The 19098-nt window shown below is 40.3% G+C and overlaps 2 protein-coding genes and 1 long non-coding RNA gene across 3 annotated transcripts in view; 2 read left to right on the top strand and 1 right to left on the bottom strand.

The window, feature by feature from the left end:
- LOC146455571 (dynein axonemal heavy chain 5-like) overlaps window positions 1-5688 on the bottom strand; it is a 95467-nt gene extending 89779 nt beyond the window's left edge. Inside the window, exons 1-3 of the mRNA XM_085094093.1 lie at window positions 5427-5688; window positions 5124-5200; window positions 4532-4621 (exon numbers count right to left, since the gene is read on the bottom strand). Of these exons, the coding sequence (XP_084950219.1) occupies window positions 4532-4621; window positions 5124-5200; window positions 5427-5520 (261 nt within the window). The 5' untranslated portion in view covers window positions 5521-5688. The remainder of the gene's footprint in view (window positions 1-4531; window positions 4622-5123; window positions 5201-5426) is intronic.
- The window catches only part of LOC146455564 (uncharacterized), a 186923-nt gene that overhangs the window by 83537 nt on the left and 84288 nt on the right, over window positions 1-19098 (top strand). The gene's annotated exons all lie outside the window — the stretch shown is intronic.
- Window positions 12399-18744, top strand: LOC146455570 (uncharacterized). Its single transcript, XM_085093985.1, has 3 exons — window positions 12399-12512; window positions 13775-13976; window positions 15326-18744. The coding sequence occupies exons 2-3, from the start codon at window positions 13779-13781 to the stop codon at window positions 16829-16831; spliced, it is 1704 nt and encodes a 567-aa protein (XP_084950111.1). The 5' UTR covers window positions 12399-12512; window positions 13775-13778; the 3' UTR covers window positions 16832-18744.

Below are 19098 nucleotides of genomic sequence, written 5' to 3'. Positions count from 1 at the left end.
TTGCGCGGGACAGGGCGCCTGTCTCATTTGGTGTTATTTCTTGGCATGTACCTGACAGGAGCCACCCCTTGTCCACCATCAAAGTTCGTCCGCTCGCATTTTCCAATGAGCGTTTTAGCTGAGATCTAATAGGGCTGACGTCTGTAGATGCCAAGTATGAATTTAGTGCGTCTATAGGCCTAAATGTAGCTCCTGATGTAATATAATAAAGTTATTTTATGTTCTGAATCTGAACTGTGCAAAAGGACAAGCCTAATTCACACCTAAATTTTAACTCTTACTATCGTTTCACACATACCCTGTACTATGAGTAGAACCCCCCCTAATCCCCTCGGCTCGATCCAATGCTTGCAGTTTCTCGTATGGTTTTTGTTGTCGCCTCGGTAGCTTCCGCAATAGGCCTGCGGTCACGGCATATACCTATGCAAAAGATTGCTAAGCTCACTTATTGATTTATGTAGTGATTAGTTCAAAGTTCAAAACACCAGCGACGAAAAAGACAAATACTAGTCACGTTTGGGTTATACCCCTACGCAGTCGCTTTTAGGGGAGCAGGTAATACGATGTCCCCTAAAATGATGACTGGGTCCAGGCTACGTTTGGATTGCACTGTTTCCAAACTAAATTGCCCCATTCATTCGCAAATCAGTTACAGAGGAGGCCAGCGTATATGACAAAATTAAGGTGTACTCAGTACACCAGTTTCAAGTTGTCGCAATAAAGCTAAAGACTCCGACTTGCCTATCCCACGGTCTGCTTTTCTCACCTTGTCAGTATTGCAGTATGTTAAGAGAGCCCATGCGAATCTCGTCATTGGTTAGCACTGGCTCTGCACCGGCCAATTTCCCACTGAGATGGGATAGGTTAGACTTTCTCAAAGTCCGTTTTCGTGGGAGTCCAGTCAGGTGCTCGGCTCACGACTCCGTCGCCTTGTTGGTCACTCTTTCGGTGCATAAGAAGACGACTTGTGGCAAGTCTATAAAGGTCTACACAGAAATGTAGCCGAAGAGAGAATCACGCGCGCGCTAAGATAAGCTCAACTTCGGAGTAAACATCACTTATTCGAACACTGCTAGTGTTGTCCCGAAACGTGTTTGTCCTGAGAAATTTCATGAGGTATGCATTAAAGGGCCCTAGCCAGCCACGCCTATATATGTTTATATGCGTATATTTTATTCCGAGCATGTCAAAATGAACGAAATCACTGTGAAACTACTAAAGATAATGACACATACTTTCAGGAACACAAAGCAATAAGATTTTGCTTCACATGCAATATCAATAATTTTGATGGAAAATCTCCAGATTCCCGGAACAATTTTGGCTTGCTCCCGAAACAGCGTTTGTTAGAGTTGTCACCCCCCGTGAAAATAGCGGAGGCTGACTAGGGTCCTTTAAGGTTATTGTTGTCTTAACGGTTTTGCACTAGAGTTGCGCCAACGCAAGATTTGAACGGTTTACTAAAACACTTTTTTTCTGCTTGACCACCTTGTCAGATAATTGAACTGGCATCCGCAAATCTCACAAGCTGATTTCACCCAGTCACGACCGAAATGGCCGTTAGAATGATTGCAATCATCAGAAAATTCTTTAAACGCGGCGTAAATACAAAAAAACTACAAGTGTTTTATAATATAGAAATTTTGTATATTTGGTAATTGTTTCAATCAGAACAACGGCAGTGTTTATAAGAACACAACAGATCATTGTAACTAAAATAAACACATTTAAAAAAAAAGTGCTACAGATCAGAGAAAATTAACGATTAAACAGAAAACTGAACTTTTTTAAAGATCTTATTAACGAAGAATTGATGCACCCAACCCTTTTTCAGGTACTGTTATCATCAGTGATCACGGAACTCTTTATCTGTCTGTAGATCTTTTATCTTGTTTATAGCTGTTATTTATGTTGGCAAACCGACACATGCGAAAAGAACGAACGTCATTCTGGTTGAGAAACTGAAAAAGTTCTCGTTAATTCAAAATTTTCTTATATCACCTTCTACCGGTATCTGTTCAATTTCCTCTCGTTAAAACATCATTCAAGTAATTATCTTTGCTGAATAAACCATTCACGCCCACGCCATGACCGTCATGAAATAAACAACATGAATCGATCACTCAGTGTTCACGGAGAAATTCAAAAGCCGCGTTAATGCGTGAACAGTCACGTTTGCATGTTCAAATAACTTTAAAGGAACTAGTTTCAGGCGCCCTGATGTTTGGAATTTTTTTTTTTTTTTTTCGATTTTGGCCATGTGTAAGAAAAACCAATCAAGCCGTTGCGTGACCGAAACAAGTACAGTCAAAAACAGTCGAAGACGGAAGGTTATAAAGTCCGGCGGTTTCTGAAATGACTGTGGAGAACTTTAAAATTAGATATTGCTGTTAATATTTTCTATGAGCCGACAGGGTTTTGTTACCGTCAAAGGATTTTTGCCCCTTCAATTGGCATTTGCCAAGTGACGTGAATGCGATAGCAGAAGTCATTAGTCACTGAAGGAGATCAATTATCAACCCTTCGAGCTATGATGGCTTTGTGTGGTACATTAAGCCAAGAAACTGATACTTAGATGACATCTTATTCAAGGTGAGCCAAATATGAGCTTTCTGTTGTTTGGTCCATCGTAATATTGAGGGAAACAAGAAAAAAAATAAAGTCTTAGTTGATTTTGACAGAAACAGCATGTGTATCGCTTACAGTTCTTGTCAGATAATGTTGCAATTATCGGGATTTTGAGAGCGTTAGTTCTCAGCGCTGATAGAAAGCCCGAAACTGATTTTTAAACCTGGTTTTAGAACGGCATTTCGTCAATCAAGAATTCTAAATTTCAAGTGATTCGGTGTTTTACCGGGTAGGGAAACTCTCTCCTGAAAAAGTGCGCCAAATTGAGAATTTCGACTAAGCCAATTTTAGTAACTTTCGATACCTTCCCCATGACCTTCAAAACTAAAGCAGAGATCTATTATTGGCCTTAAACGATTTGTAAACACTTCAACTGCACATTTCCAAGCTTAAAATGAGTTTTTTTTATCAATGCGAATTAAACAGAGCGAAGTTGGGAGAAGGTATGGGACACGTCTACTTTGGGTGCTTTTATAGACACTTGGGCCCGAACAGATTTTATTCAATTTTTCTGGGTTAAAAAAAGAATTCCGAGAAATCAAAACCACCACATTACTAGAACTACCATAGGGTATCCTTAGTCAATTTGTGAAGGACTTTCACTTTTTATCATGTGCCACCCCTCGCTCGGTGTTAGTAGACATTCCCTCTTAATCACTAGTAGGGCAGTGGTGCATGCATAGTTAATAATAGGGCTGTGCGGAAATCTTTCCAAAGTTGGCCCGCCTAGGAGAAGCAGTAGGCGGATGACCATTCTACCCTAGACAATTTTATGGGGCTGGTATAAGATTTCAATAATATTATTCTCGGCTTCAAATAGACAAAGCAAACAATTTGTTTACAGGACATAATAATTATAATGGGTTATTCCAGAAAAAATCCACACCTCCCCAACGGATGGGATTCTGGAAATTCTCACCGGAGGGGGGGTCAAAGACTCTGGAAATCCAGGCGGGAGGGGGGGTTGACCTTAAGAAAGTCTTCTGCAGGAGTCATTTTGTTCACATATTTCTCACCTAAAATAAATGATAATCTAAGTTCCTTCGCAGGTCCTTTTATAGCAGAAAACGCGAACAACAAGATACTAAAGAACGAGTCGTCGCAACATTGTTGCAACGAAGAGTTTGAAAGGCCTGACACATTTCTACTCGTACCAGACCCAGCGCGCCACCGTTGTGTAATTTCACGTCCGCCATTGCATTCTTAGCGAGGATTCCACTGCGTCAGGCGGAAGAATTTTTTACTTGTGCAAGCAAGGATGCAGAGCTATTAGCTGAAGAAGATAATTCCAAAGAATTTTGGTCCAAACATTCCCTCTTCGTCGAAAATACTCGAAAGGAACTTGTAGCCATCTGTAACTCGAAAAAACATTTGGAAACGTAAGTTATTGCGAAAGCAACAGAAGGAGAAAGTTCTTTTACGGGTTCCTGCAACACATACAGTGTTAACCTCTCTGAAGTCCCATCGTCCGTAGCACAGTTGAACAAGCAGCCAGTGCATTTTCTGCGTGCCGTTTTAAGATTCCATGGGTGTTGTCCATTGGGCACAAAGGATGAACTCGTTCGCTTTTTCGCATTGTTGCTCCTTTCTTTTTTTAGTTCCACGCGATAGAGTTTTTAATATTAGCAGATGCTTTAGAAATTAAAAAAGAACATCTTCTAGACGTGATTGTGCGTATTTTATATTAAAAATAAATTAAATTTAAGCCTAATATTTTTTTTCCGGAAATCCAGGCGGGAGGGGGGGTCTTTTGTTTTGGAAATCCAGACAGGAGGAGGGGGTCTTGTGCTTCAGGAAATCCAGGTGAGAGGGGGGGTTAAAAAACGACCCCATCCGTCGGGGGGGTGTGGATTTTTTCTGGAATAACCCAATAATAAAAAATTAGAAAAATTGACAGCCTTACAGTCATTTTCCTGCCCTCTTTGAGTGCTTTCGCTTGCTTCTGCCTTTCTTTCATTGCTTCAGAGCCAGTTACAAGGGTAACCGTCTTCTTCTGTTATTAAAAGAGACAAAATTATCTTTCACCTGTGGTGATTAACAGAATTTGTGGTCGATAATGCATACTGTTTAATTACTGTCTGACAGTTTGCCGAAATATATTTTATTAAAGCAATCCAGTTACAAACAATGGAATGATATAACCTTGCGTTTGCATGTTTAAATACGAATCGTTTGGACCACGTATTTAAGTGCTTGGGTAAAATTAGGCATCATAAATTATTAAATATGATTTTAGACTGAATCAACATGCGATTTGAGTCTGCAACTCGATTATAATAAATTACCAGTTAAGCGTTGCATTGAACTTTGATCAAATGGATTGTTAGATGTTTTACATGCATCAAAGGGCGCTCTGTATCTCACTTGAACCTCCTGAAACAGTCCCGACATTATTAGTTTACGGGATGTCGACGTCTTCCACACGCAAAATAATTAAGCTTTAGAATCAAAACAATCGCCGATGAAACTGTCAATTAAGAAAACGTTTCACATACCGGACCAACGTTTGCAGCCGTTCTTCCCGCTGATCTAGGAGCACCGCGTCTCTTTGGCCCTTTCTTGGCTTCTTCATCTACAAAAAAAACTAACTTTCATGAACCCCAGGAAAAACATGGAACAGAACAGCGTTCACGCGAAGCTGTAACCAAAAACACAGCCGATGTAAAATTAATGCTGAAGGAGGGAGCGCGCGCGCTCACGACGTGAACAACCACATGCAACTAAATACGCAAAGCTGCATCCAAACTAAAGATTTTAAAGCAAACTAAAAGCTAATATGTAGAATAACATACGACTACCTTTAGCGTTTGACACCAGCGGAGGCGCAACTTCGCTGCTCGGTGGAGTAGCTGCCCGCGATCTTGCCGTTTCCTCTTGCGCAGCTTCGGACATTGTTATTCTTTAAAACTCGAACCAGCGCAGCTATTAAACTCGTCCAAATTCCATCAACACAAAGAAGAGACGACTCTTTAACGAGGGCACTTTCTCGGGATTTGTACGAGCTAAATTTCACGTAAATTGCAGAAGTTTCGGAGCCCTTTTCCGAAACTTGTCGCCAAGGTGACGTGTATTCAACACCGTGAAAGAGGCTCTTGTTACCCGCGTTTGATTGGCTCTCCTGCTAATGGAATCGATTACTTTCAAATCCCTTTCATGGGCTTCTTATTGATTACTACAAAGAGAAATGACAACTTTTATTGTTATATTCAACCACGGAAAAAGTAAATATTTGAAAAAATAAAACACTTAGATACATCGATAAAAAAAAATTATCCCAGCGTTTTACTTTGCTACGATTAAAATTCGTAATCGATATTTGACTAATTTGAGAAAAACTGAAAACTCTAAGACGGCAAGGAATTATGATTTGTTTTGCATGATGAAGCAAAAACAAAAGTTTTGAATGCAGCTGTAAAATCTGCCAGATAAATAATTGACTCTGTTTGCAAACATCAAACATATCATAATGAAGTTTTCGAGTATATTCGTTTGCATTGATTCCTCCGGTAGTTCCTTTAGTTCCGGGAGTGATGGAACCTTCAATTGTACCACTCGTTTTGGTTATAACGTGTTTTAAGCCGCAAAATATAGCTCTCCGTGGAGGTTGTCTGAAGAGCAACAAATACGTCAGCCATGACCAAAAGAAATAGATCAGCATACGAGTCCCTTAGGTCTTCCTAGTGAAGGTTTGACGTGCACAGGCACACCAATCTGTTAGGCAGAATCCACATATTCCGGCCGAGAACTGTTTTCTTCCTCCTCTCTTTATTTCTACAGCCCGCTTCGAAAGACTGACACGGCATTTAATTGCAAACAATAGACCCTTCTCCAAAATGGCGGCAACTGATTTGAATGAGTTAAAATTGAACTGAATGAAAAATTGTTACCAGCACTGGAAAGAGCACCTTTACTTTAGCAATCTTGCAAAGTTTCAGCATATTAGGTGTCATATCAGCCTAGGAAATGTAAGATGCAATTTGACAAATTTACAGACGTTTATATGACTGGGGGTATACGTCATACCCCGAGTCATAAAAACGTCTGTAAATTTTCAATTTTTCAACTTACATTTTCTCAGCTGATATTACACCTGATATGCTGAAACTTTGCAGGGTTTCTAAAGTAAAAGTGCTCTTTCTAGTGCTGGTATGCGTTTTTTATTTTAACTTATTTGAATTTTCGGTCGCCATTTTGGAGAAGGGTCTATTGGCCAGTGAACCCATTCAGCAGCTCAAATGAAAAATCTGCATTGAGTTTGCTGACAGACCGTGAATAGCCACGGACACCCAACGAGAACAAAGCAAAATGCTCAAAAGTTTGTTTTCTGTTCCCCCAGACCATTTTAAATATCACCTTTTCGAAGTCAAATTTGTGTAAGTTAACACAATTCAATTCAATTCAATTTATACAACCCGCGTATAGCATTAGCTAATCTTGCATGGCGGGTATTAGTAATAGACAAAAATTAAGACTACAATATTGCTAGAATATCGGCACCACCTGAATGTAAGACTGTGACAAACAGTTGTAAACGAACCACATAGCTATAAGGAACAATAACACACTGAATTTGATCTGTTCGGATTCTTCCGCTGGAAATTTAATTTTCTTCGGACCTGGGAGCTGTTGAGAATGATGTATTATTCTAGAAATTGACAAAGGCATACTCGGAAAAAGGAAATCCGAGAGCTCTTATCAGGAATCGAACCTAAGACCTTGAGCTACAGGAGACTCGTGGAAGTTAAGGCCATTAAACTAGGTTCTTGCGACAAACATCCCGCATACTGCTAGGATTTGAATGTCGAAGAGCTGTTGTTGGCGATCTGTCTGAAATGCAACTGTTAGTCTACTGTAGCTGGCCTTTGAACCGCAGGACTAGTGGACAACTTTATGACAGCAACATTCCAATGTTTAAGATAGCTTGTAACAACTCTTAAACGACCCATGATGTATTCGTGACAAAAAAGCTGCAGCAGTCATTAGCAAACGACAGTCAAACAGAAACTCTGTGGAGGTCTCTCTCGCAGGGAGTTGATATTCGGGTCTTGGTGAGCTTCTGTGGAAAAGGGAAAGGATAACCATTGGAAACGACAAAAGATGACAAATGATTCTTCTCCTTACAGATGACTGATGGTAGCATTGGTCCACGCGGAAAGGTTTTAACCGGTCCGCTGATCAATTCGAGCATTCAACCCACCCCCTCCTCCCCGGCATACCCCGGGTATTTGACCATCTTCCCTGTCAGGGGAGAAGGGCTTTGAATCAGCCTTCCAGAGGGTGCAGGAATTGAATTTTACCCGGGTAGGGTGGGGAATTAGAACTTGAAGTGCCATTGTTGACACCTTTATTTTTGCCCCATTTTGGTTCAGCTTCTTTAGATCAGCCTGTATGGCACTCTATGGAAACGTTCGTTAACAGCGGCTCAAAGTTGAGACAATATGATCGCTTTGTTCGGGATCGTGTATGGGTGCAAAATTAACTGAGTCAGTGGTTACCGCGAAGTTCGAGGAACCTGTTTAAAAGAGCCCAAATCAGATACCCAGTTGAACCAGACGGCTGCCCCATCACTAGTGCCTACAAGGAATCAATGCAACACACACTGATCCATAATCAGTGTATGATTCACACCACCCTGAATTATAAAACGCGGTATGCACAATATAATTGGGCGAAATGTGTCTTGACCGGATTATGCAACTATCAGCCCTGCAGGATCTGTAAGGAGAAGAAGGTCTAAAAAACTCAGTTAACAAACTTATATTGCCTAGGCCTCGAGCAGAGTACCTGAAACGCAGGTTCTCTTATAGTGGTGCCGCTTTATGGAATTCTTTGCCTCAGGATCTCAGGCAATGCGACTCTCTAGGGGTTTTCCAAAAAAAAAAAAGAAAAAAAATCAAAGCCCACTTTTCCTCTTTGGACTCCTACATGGCAATCATTTAAACCAGTTGACTTTTTATAGCTGATATTAGAAATTTTTTATAATAGTTTGTAGCATTCTTGTTACTGATGATTTTCCGTTTATAAATAAATAAATAAATAAATAAATAAATAAATAAATAAAAGCCGGCATGTTCCCGTTTCTTACGATTATCCTTTCTTTACGGCTCATCGTGTGAACACCAGAAGACCAACTCCTAGGAGAGTCCGATCGACTACAGAGTAGAAATCCACAGTGGTTTTATCTTTGTGGGACTTATCTACTCCGCAGCCGCCTTCAATGACAAGGCACACACCTGTCTGTCTTCAGGTTGGGTACGACATTTTTTTTCTGCATGGTGCGGCCAGTTTATAGATGGACGCGGCTCACCAGACTAAAAGCAAGATAGCGATCTCTTGCGGGTGCGCCGGCAAAAAGTGTAAATCGGTTAAACAGGGATGCCAAGGCTAGAAAAAAATCGAAAACCAAGAGAGGGATATGAGATACTCCGGTGAACAGACTTTCGCCGTTGCTTTCTTGCGTTGTCATACATTGCGCAAAAATACTCATACCCTCTATCCCTTGTTGCTTAGAACGCATGCACAGTAGCCAATGGAGGCACCGTTCTTAAATTATCTGCTCCTGATATCGATCCGTAAAACCTTGCGACTTTTCTCCCCCAATGAAGCCAAGGTAAATTCTTGGTATAACACAATAAGAATCACTAGTCGAGACGCCACTTAGATGTCCGCGGCAGCTTAACAGACGTGGCCGTTTAAAGACGTTTGTGCTTACAGTACCAAACTAAACACTATTTATATTTCTGGGACTCTGGCAACTGGCCGCTAAATAGAGGGTGGCCGCCTGAGATGGCTGCCTAATATATAGCGGTTCAAATGTACTTAACCGAAACTACAGCCAATCGGACGAAGGCATGCGCTGAAATCGATGTGACAAAGTGATGTGGATTTTAAACTTAGCCACTCGGTGAAAATATTTGAAGCCTTACGTCATATATTCAGGGATAAAAGGATTCAGGTTAAACTTTTTAAAAAGCAACTTAAACACCTAAAAATTCCTTTGGAATTAGCTTTATACTGTTCTCTTTGTTTACAATGGACAAAAGTGAGTGTCTTGGAAAAGATGTGCAAAGTCGTTATAGTTACCTTCCGAAATCGTTAGTTTGAGGCCTGAAAGATTCGTGGTCGATCGGTAGATGACATTCGCCAGGGAAATGGTAAAGAGGCTACTTTAGCTTTCTTACTCGCGTACCCAGAGTCCTCAGGCTCTTTGGGAAGCGCGATTGGTCGCCTGGAAAGACTCTGGGAACATCGAAAAAATTTGTTTTTGATTGCTACCCTGTTAACGGCTTTGCCTTTTTACCTTAGGATTTCCACAGTGAAAAAATGCCACTACTTTAGAGTCTTTCTAGGCAAACAACCACTGGTTTAACAGTCTGAGAATCCTTGGTACGCGACTGTCGCGTTCTCAGGGCCAGAGCTTTGTCTTGCTGTGAACTATAGGAACCTTAAGGGCGGTGCCTACTAATACTGAAGTATTTTTGCGCGGCTTATGACTTTGTGGGAAAAGCAGATCTTTGCAAGGGTTATTGCAATCCAAAAAGAAAATTAGGGATTAACCCGCATTTTTTAGAGATAATTAAGCCACAATTATTCTAAAAAATAGTAAAATACAAAGCAATGTATGGCGTTTTTTCCAAACTGACAGAAGCTTTATTATCTCTGAAAAATTAATGGTTACCACCAATTTTCATTTTGGATACCAAGGGCAATCGCTGAGTTCTGCATTCTCCGTATAGTTTTAAACCGCGCAAAAATAACCCTGTATTACAGTAAGCACCACCCATAAGAAACCCGAGTGTCTCGAGATGCGCAGAAGGTATGGGCGGTAACAAAGGTAGGCACTTGCGGCAACGAGAATGGCACAAAACATTGCCTTTTTTCATACATTTTCCGTCCGACCTCTGTAACAACAATGTCAAATAGAACTTGTCAAAGATAATTATAATGTGAAAGTTGCTGACACTTTACACACGCAAAGAGAAACAAAATATTCGCTATAAAACTGGTGTCAAGCAAAAAAAAAAAAAAAGGTCAAAATGGCGTATCTGCCAGTGTGGAAGTTTACCAGTCAGTCGTTTGCACAATTCAAGCGTACATAATTTTTCAAGCTGTGTAAACCCATAGCGGAAAACTTGCCCACCCGTCAAACAAGAACAAGTGAAAATTGTCAAAGAAGAAGGACAAAAATATAATTGAGAGCCTTCAGTATTGTTCAAAGAATAACCCACTTGTAGCCTGTTTTTCTCCACTTGAAAGGTATGCTATGGTCAGAGCTGTTTTACTGATAATGTCTTTTACACAGAGGTGAATCCAGGGTATTCTCAAAGAGGATGTTATCAGAGTCTGTGTGAGCTCAAGAGGCAATAACGTTTTCGTATTAGCGGTATTAATAGGCCATTTCTGAGTTGCTTTGAACCTCAATATGAAAGCGAGGCTAAGTGCAAATTTTTATTATGAAAATAAGTTTTATTTCTTATGCGAACAAAAATAATTTTCATATGAAAAGCTTTGCACTTAGCCTCGCTTTCATATCATAACGAGGTTCACAGCAACTCGGAAGTGGCCTACCGAACTGGAACTAGCTTGCACACGATCCAGTTCAATGACGGGCGAATATGGTCTATTGCTACACGAGAAAGGTTTGGGAAGGCAGGATTGAAAACAAACCAAATAGCTCCCTGTGGTGGGATTGCTACAGCTCCTCTTGAGCCTCTTCTGGATCTGCTCTTGATGAAGTCACCATCCACTGTACGGAAAAATATGGCGGCTGTACATTTTACCACCATACCTTGCGAACCTAACACAGTCTATAGGTACATAGCAAACCATATTGTTTAGCAAACCTCCCATTACTTTTAGGATTTTCGTACGCTAAAACTAGTAAATGTACCAGTCGCCATCTTCTTCGGTACCGTGGATGACTTTAATTAGTGGTCCGTTTTTAAGTAAAGAGGTACAGTAGTCAACCTTTGAAGTTATAGATCCATGAACTATAGTCATGCGTGGTACCAGGATGTAATAAAATATATGGCGTTCATGAAAAAAGCATTACAGCATTGCCAGTTAACCGTTGTCAGTTGTTTCTGAGCAACTCTAGACCTACAGGAACTTGATGATAACAGTCAACCTCAGTTATCTTACAAAAGTGAATACAAATTCTTTATAGGTTACAAAAATTTGGCCATTTTTCGTGACCAATTTTATTTTAAAATGGAAAACTTGTGTTAATCAATGATTAACAAGGATGTAATGGAGGCGGTTTGCTTGCTTCACCGTTGTAGAGCGTGACTGTTGCGAAAAAATTCCACATACAAGGAACCTTACATGAATATTTATTGTAAATAAGTTCAAAATAAGTAACTTCGTTTAGCTTGCACAGCGTTGATAAAAATCGACGTGGCGAACGCAGCCGAAACGCCACAATCATACGGTTGAACTTCAATGACTACGCATACATTACGCACTACACAAATAATTATTTTTGTTTCTCATATTCAGTACAACGGTTTAAAGGATCTCTTTCACGAAAAATGGTTTTGCTCGACCAAAAGCAGAGCACATTAGATTTTTTACTGTGGATGTTCATATCCCCCTTCATATCCTCCTCCCCAAGAATAGCAAAGGGCTATGCTTGTTTACACCAATATCATTGTTCGGCTTTGAAAAAAAAAACATTATTTGGCCGATTGCGTATCAACAATGTGTGGAACGCACTTTTGTTTTGAGTAGCAGCCTTAATATCACAACAGAATAATTATTACTTGCAAATATTACGATTAAATAACTGCTTCAGTTCAGCTGAGCTCTTCAGCGGTAGATGTGCCTCGCGTTTTAGTGTCGCGGCGGAAAGGTGATCTAAAAATTGTAGACAGCGCAATTTGCAGGTAACACAGTTTTGTATGTAATTTAAGGTATTATTGAAAAAAAAAACTTGAGATACAACAACGTTTCTAATAATATCGTTAATTTTAGTTACAACTGTTCGCTGAATTTGACTTTGTGGATAGTATTGAGTGGTATTGTTTCGAAAGTAAGATTGGTCGATCTTTTGCAAGTGTAAACTTAAACAAGGTGAGCGTTTTATGGTTGGGTAGAGTTCTCTAACTCTTGGCTAAAAAGTCAAGATTTTCACTCTCGGGGGACTCAGTGGTCCGTAATACTTGCACGGGAGTCGATCGTATCGTAACTTCAGCCAACTATCACTTTGCCGCGTTCTTCCGTTCTGTTTCCTAAAAGTCAAGAGTGACGGCTCTTGTTGTGCATTCAATTTCAACAACAGGTTTTTGCTTGTATGTACTCTTTACAATTCCCTCCGACAATCTTGTTGCTCATTTTTTATTTACGTGAGAACTACGGGACCTCGCGGGTGTCGAGCTATCGGTTCTGGTGCAGCACACAACATTTAGTAAACTACTGTGCTGGTGAGAAACGAAATATAGCCTCACTTTTTTTATATTTTCGTTTGCTTGGGTTAGATTGTGACACACTTCAGTAGTTCATATATCAGCCCAAATATACGAGGAATTTAAATTTTAACTCCATTGTTCTTTCAATTTATGGAGCAAACAAAGTTGCATTCATTACTAAAAACGCCCACCTTGCATATCCGTTTCAAGACATTGGTGATTGTAGACTATTCCAGAACCGATATTTAAAGTCCCGCCCGAGAAACAAGAAAAGCTATAGAGGGCCCACATAAAAAAGGAAAACAATAAAATCCAATGATTCATTTGGCAAAATATCCTGAAAAAAAAAAACAAACAAACAAACAAAAAAACGGTGGTTGCGTGTAAGTCTTTGCTTGAATTGAATTAACAATGCGTGAAAACATTCATTTCAAGGACCACTTCATCAATAGGATTTCATCTACACATGCAAAGTTACATAGAAGAATTTCATCAGCTGATAACATCACATGCCTCAGGTTTGAGTGTGTACGTCGAGGTCCCGGGAAGGGGTACTCCCACGACAAAGGGAATATGGTTTTTCAGCCTTTTTGGTCTGAAATAGGGTTAGGGTTTGGCGAAGAGTACTCCCCCCCCCCTTCCCCACCGGGCCGTGGTTAATGCACGTAAATAAACGTAACACCGTATCAAAATACTACACGAGATACTTACTGAGCTTTTTTATTGATATTTTGCTTTAGAAACATGAACAGTGACACGCAGGGTAAAGTAGAAATGCATCTGGATATCGAACGCATGAAGCGTGAGGTACGAGAGGAGAAGGAGAAACGAAAGGTCCTTAAAGAAATGGAGCTATTCGTTTTGGACAATTCCCTTCGTGAGAGCACTGTGGGTCAGCTAAGAGGTCACACCATCGAGAACAAGTGGAAAATCTATGAACAGGTGAGCTTTTTAGACTTGCAATATTTTGAAGATCCCCGAGTTCAAACAATCGATCAGGACTATTCAGAAGTTGCTGGTTTAAGAATTTCAAACTGAGAAATATCAAAATAAGCATAACGCGAAGTCTCGATGTTTTTCCGCCGTAGCATCGTTATGAAGACTAAAGGTGATTAACATTGGCAGCTGAGTTAAATAAAATCTTACTTGGCGTCAGTCACGAGAATAATTTCGCATGTATAAATAAGTCATTGTACATTGACTAATTGTCACTGTCATTGTACAATGACTAATGGGGCAAGTCGCTGAATAAAAGATATTTGTAAATTAAGCAGTCATATTTGTTTCTACACTTGCGGATTAGACCCAAGTTTTTTTGACAGTCAGGTTTTATTCAGTACATGCTGATTAAACATGTACGCATGCTTGGAAATTAATCATTGTGCGGTTGCGTGTGCTGCAACTGAATGCGCTTTTAGAAGTGAAACGGCACACAACGAATTGTTGATTGACGATATCAGATTTTTGTTCACTGATCCCATGGCGAACACGTCGGACTGTTCATGAAACCGATTATTTAATTGTAAGTCGATGGGGTCGCCATGGGACCCCCTCTTTTGGCCACTCCAAGCCAACATTTTTTTTTCATTCAGAGGTTTGCGTACTTTTACCGGAAAGTTCAAAATATTACTTAAAAGACAAACATTGTAGCTGAAAAGCGTACAATGTTTCGACTAAAATGATAATCCATGATTTGCTACTTTTTCAAGAACCTTTTTTGTAAGAGCGTTGAGGCTGAGATTAACCAAGATTTTAGAACATACTAAAAACATTACTCAGGCTGAGAGACAGTTAAGAACACTTATATTTTGATTAAATGTTTTTAAAATGAACAGTATAAATACGGAGGAAATAATGCATGTAAAACTTCAGTCTGTACAGTCCAATTAACCCAAATGATAAAGTGGCATATTTCTTATTGGATGCCTTGCCTTGCACATAATTAAACATCTCATTTTGTGTCGGAATTAGGCTGTATTGTTTTTTTTTCATTCAGTACTAACCTTAAAACAACTTAAGAACTTTCTTAGACTCAAAATGCAAAAGAAATAAGGACGTTAGGCCTCAGCCCAAATTTAGACGTCCTAATAAAAAAAGTGTAAGGAATGAAAGGGGGTTAAAGAGAACGCAGATTAAATTACCAGTCTGTTCACCTCATTGGCATTAGTAATGATATTAATTAACTGATACGTACCTGGTAACAATGACAATAATATTTCAAGTAAGAACGGTAAAGATGGCTATTTTTGATCTTCAATATTTGGTTCTCCTTGCTATTTGTTTTCATCTAGATTAAAAAGGCTGGCTTCAAGAACATCATCGTTGCCTCATTCTCTCACATGACTCGTCTGGGCGACACCTTCATTCAGCAACTGCATCAGAAAGGTGAAGACTTTACCAACCTTTATGCCTTCACCGAGTTCCTTGAATCTGTCGACAGAGATAAAGTACCAGACACGAAGACTATTCCAGTTGGCTTGCGGAAAATGAAAGATCTCGGCATCAAAAACGTCATCATCGAATTGGACTTGGTTTGGTCGGGAATAGATTACTCAAAGGTCAAAGTCGGGGCAATCAATAAACTCCTCTCTGAAAGGATGGAGTGGTGCCGTGAAAATCTCTCCGAAGATTCCAAGATATTTATCAATTTACGCGACCTTCCAGATGGCATGATAAAGAAGCCTAAGCGCATCTTCAAAGTGATAAGATACCTTTCCTCTCTGCCACCAGATGAGCGTCCTTTTGGCCTGCTGTTCGAAGAATCTGGCAAGTATCTACCTGAGGAGGTCGGTGTATGGACTAAAGCCGTTCGCAGACAGATGGATACCTGTGGATTTAATGATGGCCATTTGCTTGTTCACATACACGAACAGTGGGGATTGGCAGACAGTACCCAGTTAGAATGCCTTGCAAACGGTGCAAACGGTATCTGGGCGAGTCTTATTATAGAAGGAGCATCCATGGGTCACTCGTGTTCCAGCGTCACGTTGATGAACCTGGTCCGCATTGGAAACAGGAAGGTCCTTGATCAGTACAACTGTACAACTCTACGGGAAGTTTCACAAGAGATAACCAGGATTACCACTGGTACCGAGGCCTATGACAGGCAAGTTGTTTACGGCGAACGAGCTCTGGACATGGTCTTCGGAATGCCAAACTTTCCACCAGGGAAGGAGGAGTTTGACATTGCCAAGTTCTTTGGTGAAAAGCCTATCATGAGAATGACAACCCTGGCATCCCCTCACATGGTAGCAACCAGGCTGAAGAACCTATTTGGCGAAGATCCTCAGTTTACAGAAGAAATAGGCCAAAGAATGTTGGAAGTGATGTTGGAAGACCTGCGCAAGAACAGAAAAGAGGAGTACATGAGCACAGTTGGTCTTGCAATGCTATTTGATCGGTCTGGTGGGAAGCTCACTAAGAAAATGAGCGACGTCATCGCCCAAGAAGAGCCAAAGAAGGTCCACGCCCAAGAGCTGATTGCTGAGATTCGTACAATGTGGGATGAGTGGGATCTGAGAGATGGCAAAAGGGATGACAAGCTTGAATTTGATGCTTTCTACAATGGCTTCATGGGTCCCTACTTTGGCTGCTACAGATGCGACGAGACAAAGCTCGCCTTGAAAGCCATTGACATGGATGAAGATGGAACGGTGGATTGGGAAGAGTTTGCCTTGTACCTAAAATGGGCCATTCGCCAGTACCCTGAAACCGAGACTGCTGAAGAGCTGATGTCCATTGCTTTCCGTAAAGGTCTCATTCCTGCTATGCAAGACGAGGTCCTCAAGCAGTCGTAAGGGGAACCAAACCCAAGAAATTTTGGTAGGCACTCTTGTGGTCTATAATCAATTCGCCTATGAAAGAAGTTGAATTAACTGCGGCAGGTTATTTTGTAATATGTACAGAATAACTTTTGATCAGGTTTTTAGCTGATCTCTTTATTCTTTCTTGTCTCTCGTTTTGAGCTCAAAACCTTATTAAAATGGATCGATTGTCCTTGTGCAAAGGATTCATTTGGTGTATTTTGGCCTTATTTGCGAACTTCTTAGTGTGGCTATAGAATTGTTGTGTTGCCACAGCGTTAGACTGTTCACAGTCCCCCTATTTTTCCGTGGGATTCTCGAGACTGGTACGCTTCGATGGAGTTGCCGTCATCTTGATTTGTAAAAGTGAGCGCGATCTGGGGAGAGTGTCTAACCTACCGAGGGGAGCCTGAGTGGGGGTTAGTTGAGTGGGGTAGGGGGAGCGCCTCCCCACTCCCGCCCCCTCGATAGTTTAGACACTCTCTCCAGATCGCACTCGCGAAAGATAGCGGCAGCTCCATCGAAGCCTACCAGTCTCGAGAATCCCACGGAAAAATAGGGGGACTGTGAACAGTCTACCATACTGTATGAAATCTGGGTTTAAAAATTAATTAATGCCTACCATTAAAATGAAGACATTGCCAGCAGTAACTGAAAGAAATTATTTATAAATTATTCAGTAAAAAAGAAAGTGCTCTTTTAACTATTATTTGAGTGACAACAAGGGCGAGTGCTTCATTTTGGAAAGCGCTAACTGGCTAATTTCATGAGTGTTAATTGGATAAAAATTTCGAACCTTAACCTCGAATAAGCTTTTGTGCAGAGAAATAGTTAGGTAATCATAAAGATAATACGCTGGTAACCGGACCGGGTAATGCTCCTGCAGGAATGATTTGCTGTGATCAATGCTGTTTGATTGTTAAAAAGTTACACTAGTTTACCTGTGAAGTTAACAATGCATGAAAGCTCGTGGGTAGGTTTTCGTAGTGCCAGAAGTAAGAAAATATGTTGTGTTGATAAAAATGTGCACGTACAGCGTCGCAGTTTTCATCTTGGGATCTGAACAACTCTAGATCTGCATCGACTTGATGACAACGATGAACCTCATGGGGCCCAAAAAACTGACCACAAGTTCATTATGGAATAAAAATATCACATTTTCACTGCCAATTATATTTTAAAACACCATATTTGTGCTAATTAATGACAATGAAAGAAAGAGGTGGAGGAGGTTTGATTACTTTATTGTTGTAGACCAATGAAGTTTGAACATCATCTTTGAAACTATAGAGGGCCAACTCTCACACCCTTATCAATGTTCGCTTGAATATGGAAAAGAGACTAAGGAAAGCATTTTCGCTACACATGAACAGTTGGCCGAAGGGCATCGTTACTGTTGCGAAAACTATTCCAAATTTAAAACGAGGAAGCATAAAATTTGTTTTGCCATCCATTTAAAATTTAGCAAATTACATCGATAAATTGTCATCGCGGACACTCGCTTCTAGTTTTGACTAATTTTGATTTTATCAGCGAATTTAAAGCCAATCGTCACCAATATAGGGACGACAATTCATGACAAAAGGATCACTTGAGACAATGAACATCCATTAACTTGACAAATGGAGCGCGGTCAGTAGAAAAGAATTAAACTACTGCCAAGCCGTACCACAAATAACAAAGCACGCAAATCATTTCGACAACAAAACGTCTGTACTCTTTCAAACGCCGCAGATAAATCCAGCGTAATAAGGATCTTAAATTCCAAGTCGTGATCTTAGTTTAAAAAGTATCGGGAATATTACCAGTATTGTGGGCATTGCTGGTATTGCACGCGTAGTAAGTATTGTCAGTAGTGCAAGTATTGTATTGCATTGTAAGTAGCTCTTTAGTATTGCAAAAATAAATAAAATAAATTGAAAAAAAAGTCGTGATCTCATTATTCTTGATTGAATAGTACAGTTTCGGTACTACCGGGTAACTAAAATTGTTTGTTAAGTTCTGACCAGCTAGAGGCAAGCCACGTATCTCTTTATCCAAGTGCATCAAAAAGTTTTGTATCCTGGTTGGAATCTAATTTCTACACCGGTTTAAGAACATTTTACTTTGAAAGGTTGCAGCTAGAGCGATTCCAGCGATAGGATTACAAGTTAACCGGTATAACGTCGAGGCATTCCAATAGAAACCTGGTTGGAAGAGGATCCAGGTCGCAGGATTTCTTAGCAATTGAACGAATAATAGGTACGGCTACAGTTCATCCG

The sequence above is a fragment of the Pavona decussata genome, unplaced genomic scaffold, assembly GCF_977016875.1.
Source record: "Pavona decussata unplaced genomic scaffold, jaPavDecu1.1 SCAFFOLD_272, whole genome shotgun sequence".
NCBI lineage: Eukaryota > Metazoa > Cnidaria > Anthozoa > Scleractinia > Agariciidae > Pavona > Pavona decussata.
This window is presented reverse-complemented; position numbering and strand designations above follow the sequence as displayed.

Excerpts from the sequence above, each read along its gene's own strand:
- LOC146455570 (XM_085093985.1), top strand. The coding sequence starts at position 13,779 with ATGAACAGTGACACGCAGGGTAAAGTAGAAATGCATCTGGATATCGAA. Across the intron at positions 13,977-15,325 it reads AGTGGAAAATCTATGAACAG|ATTAAAAAGGCTGGCTTCAA; the intron begins GTGAGCTTTTTA and ends GTTTTCATCTAG.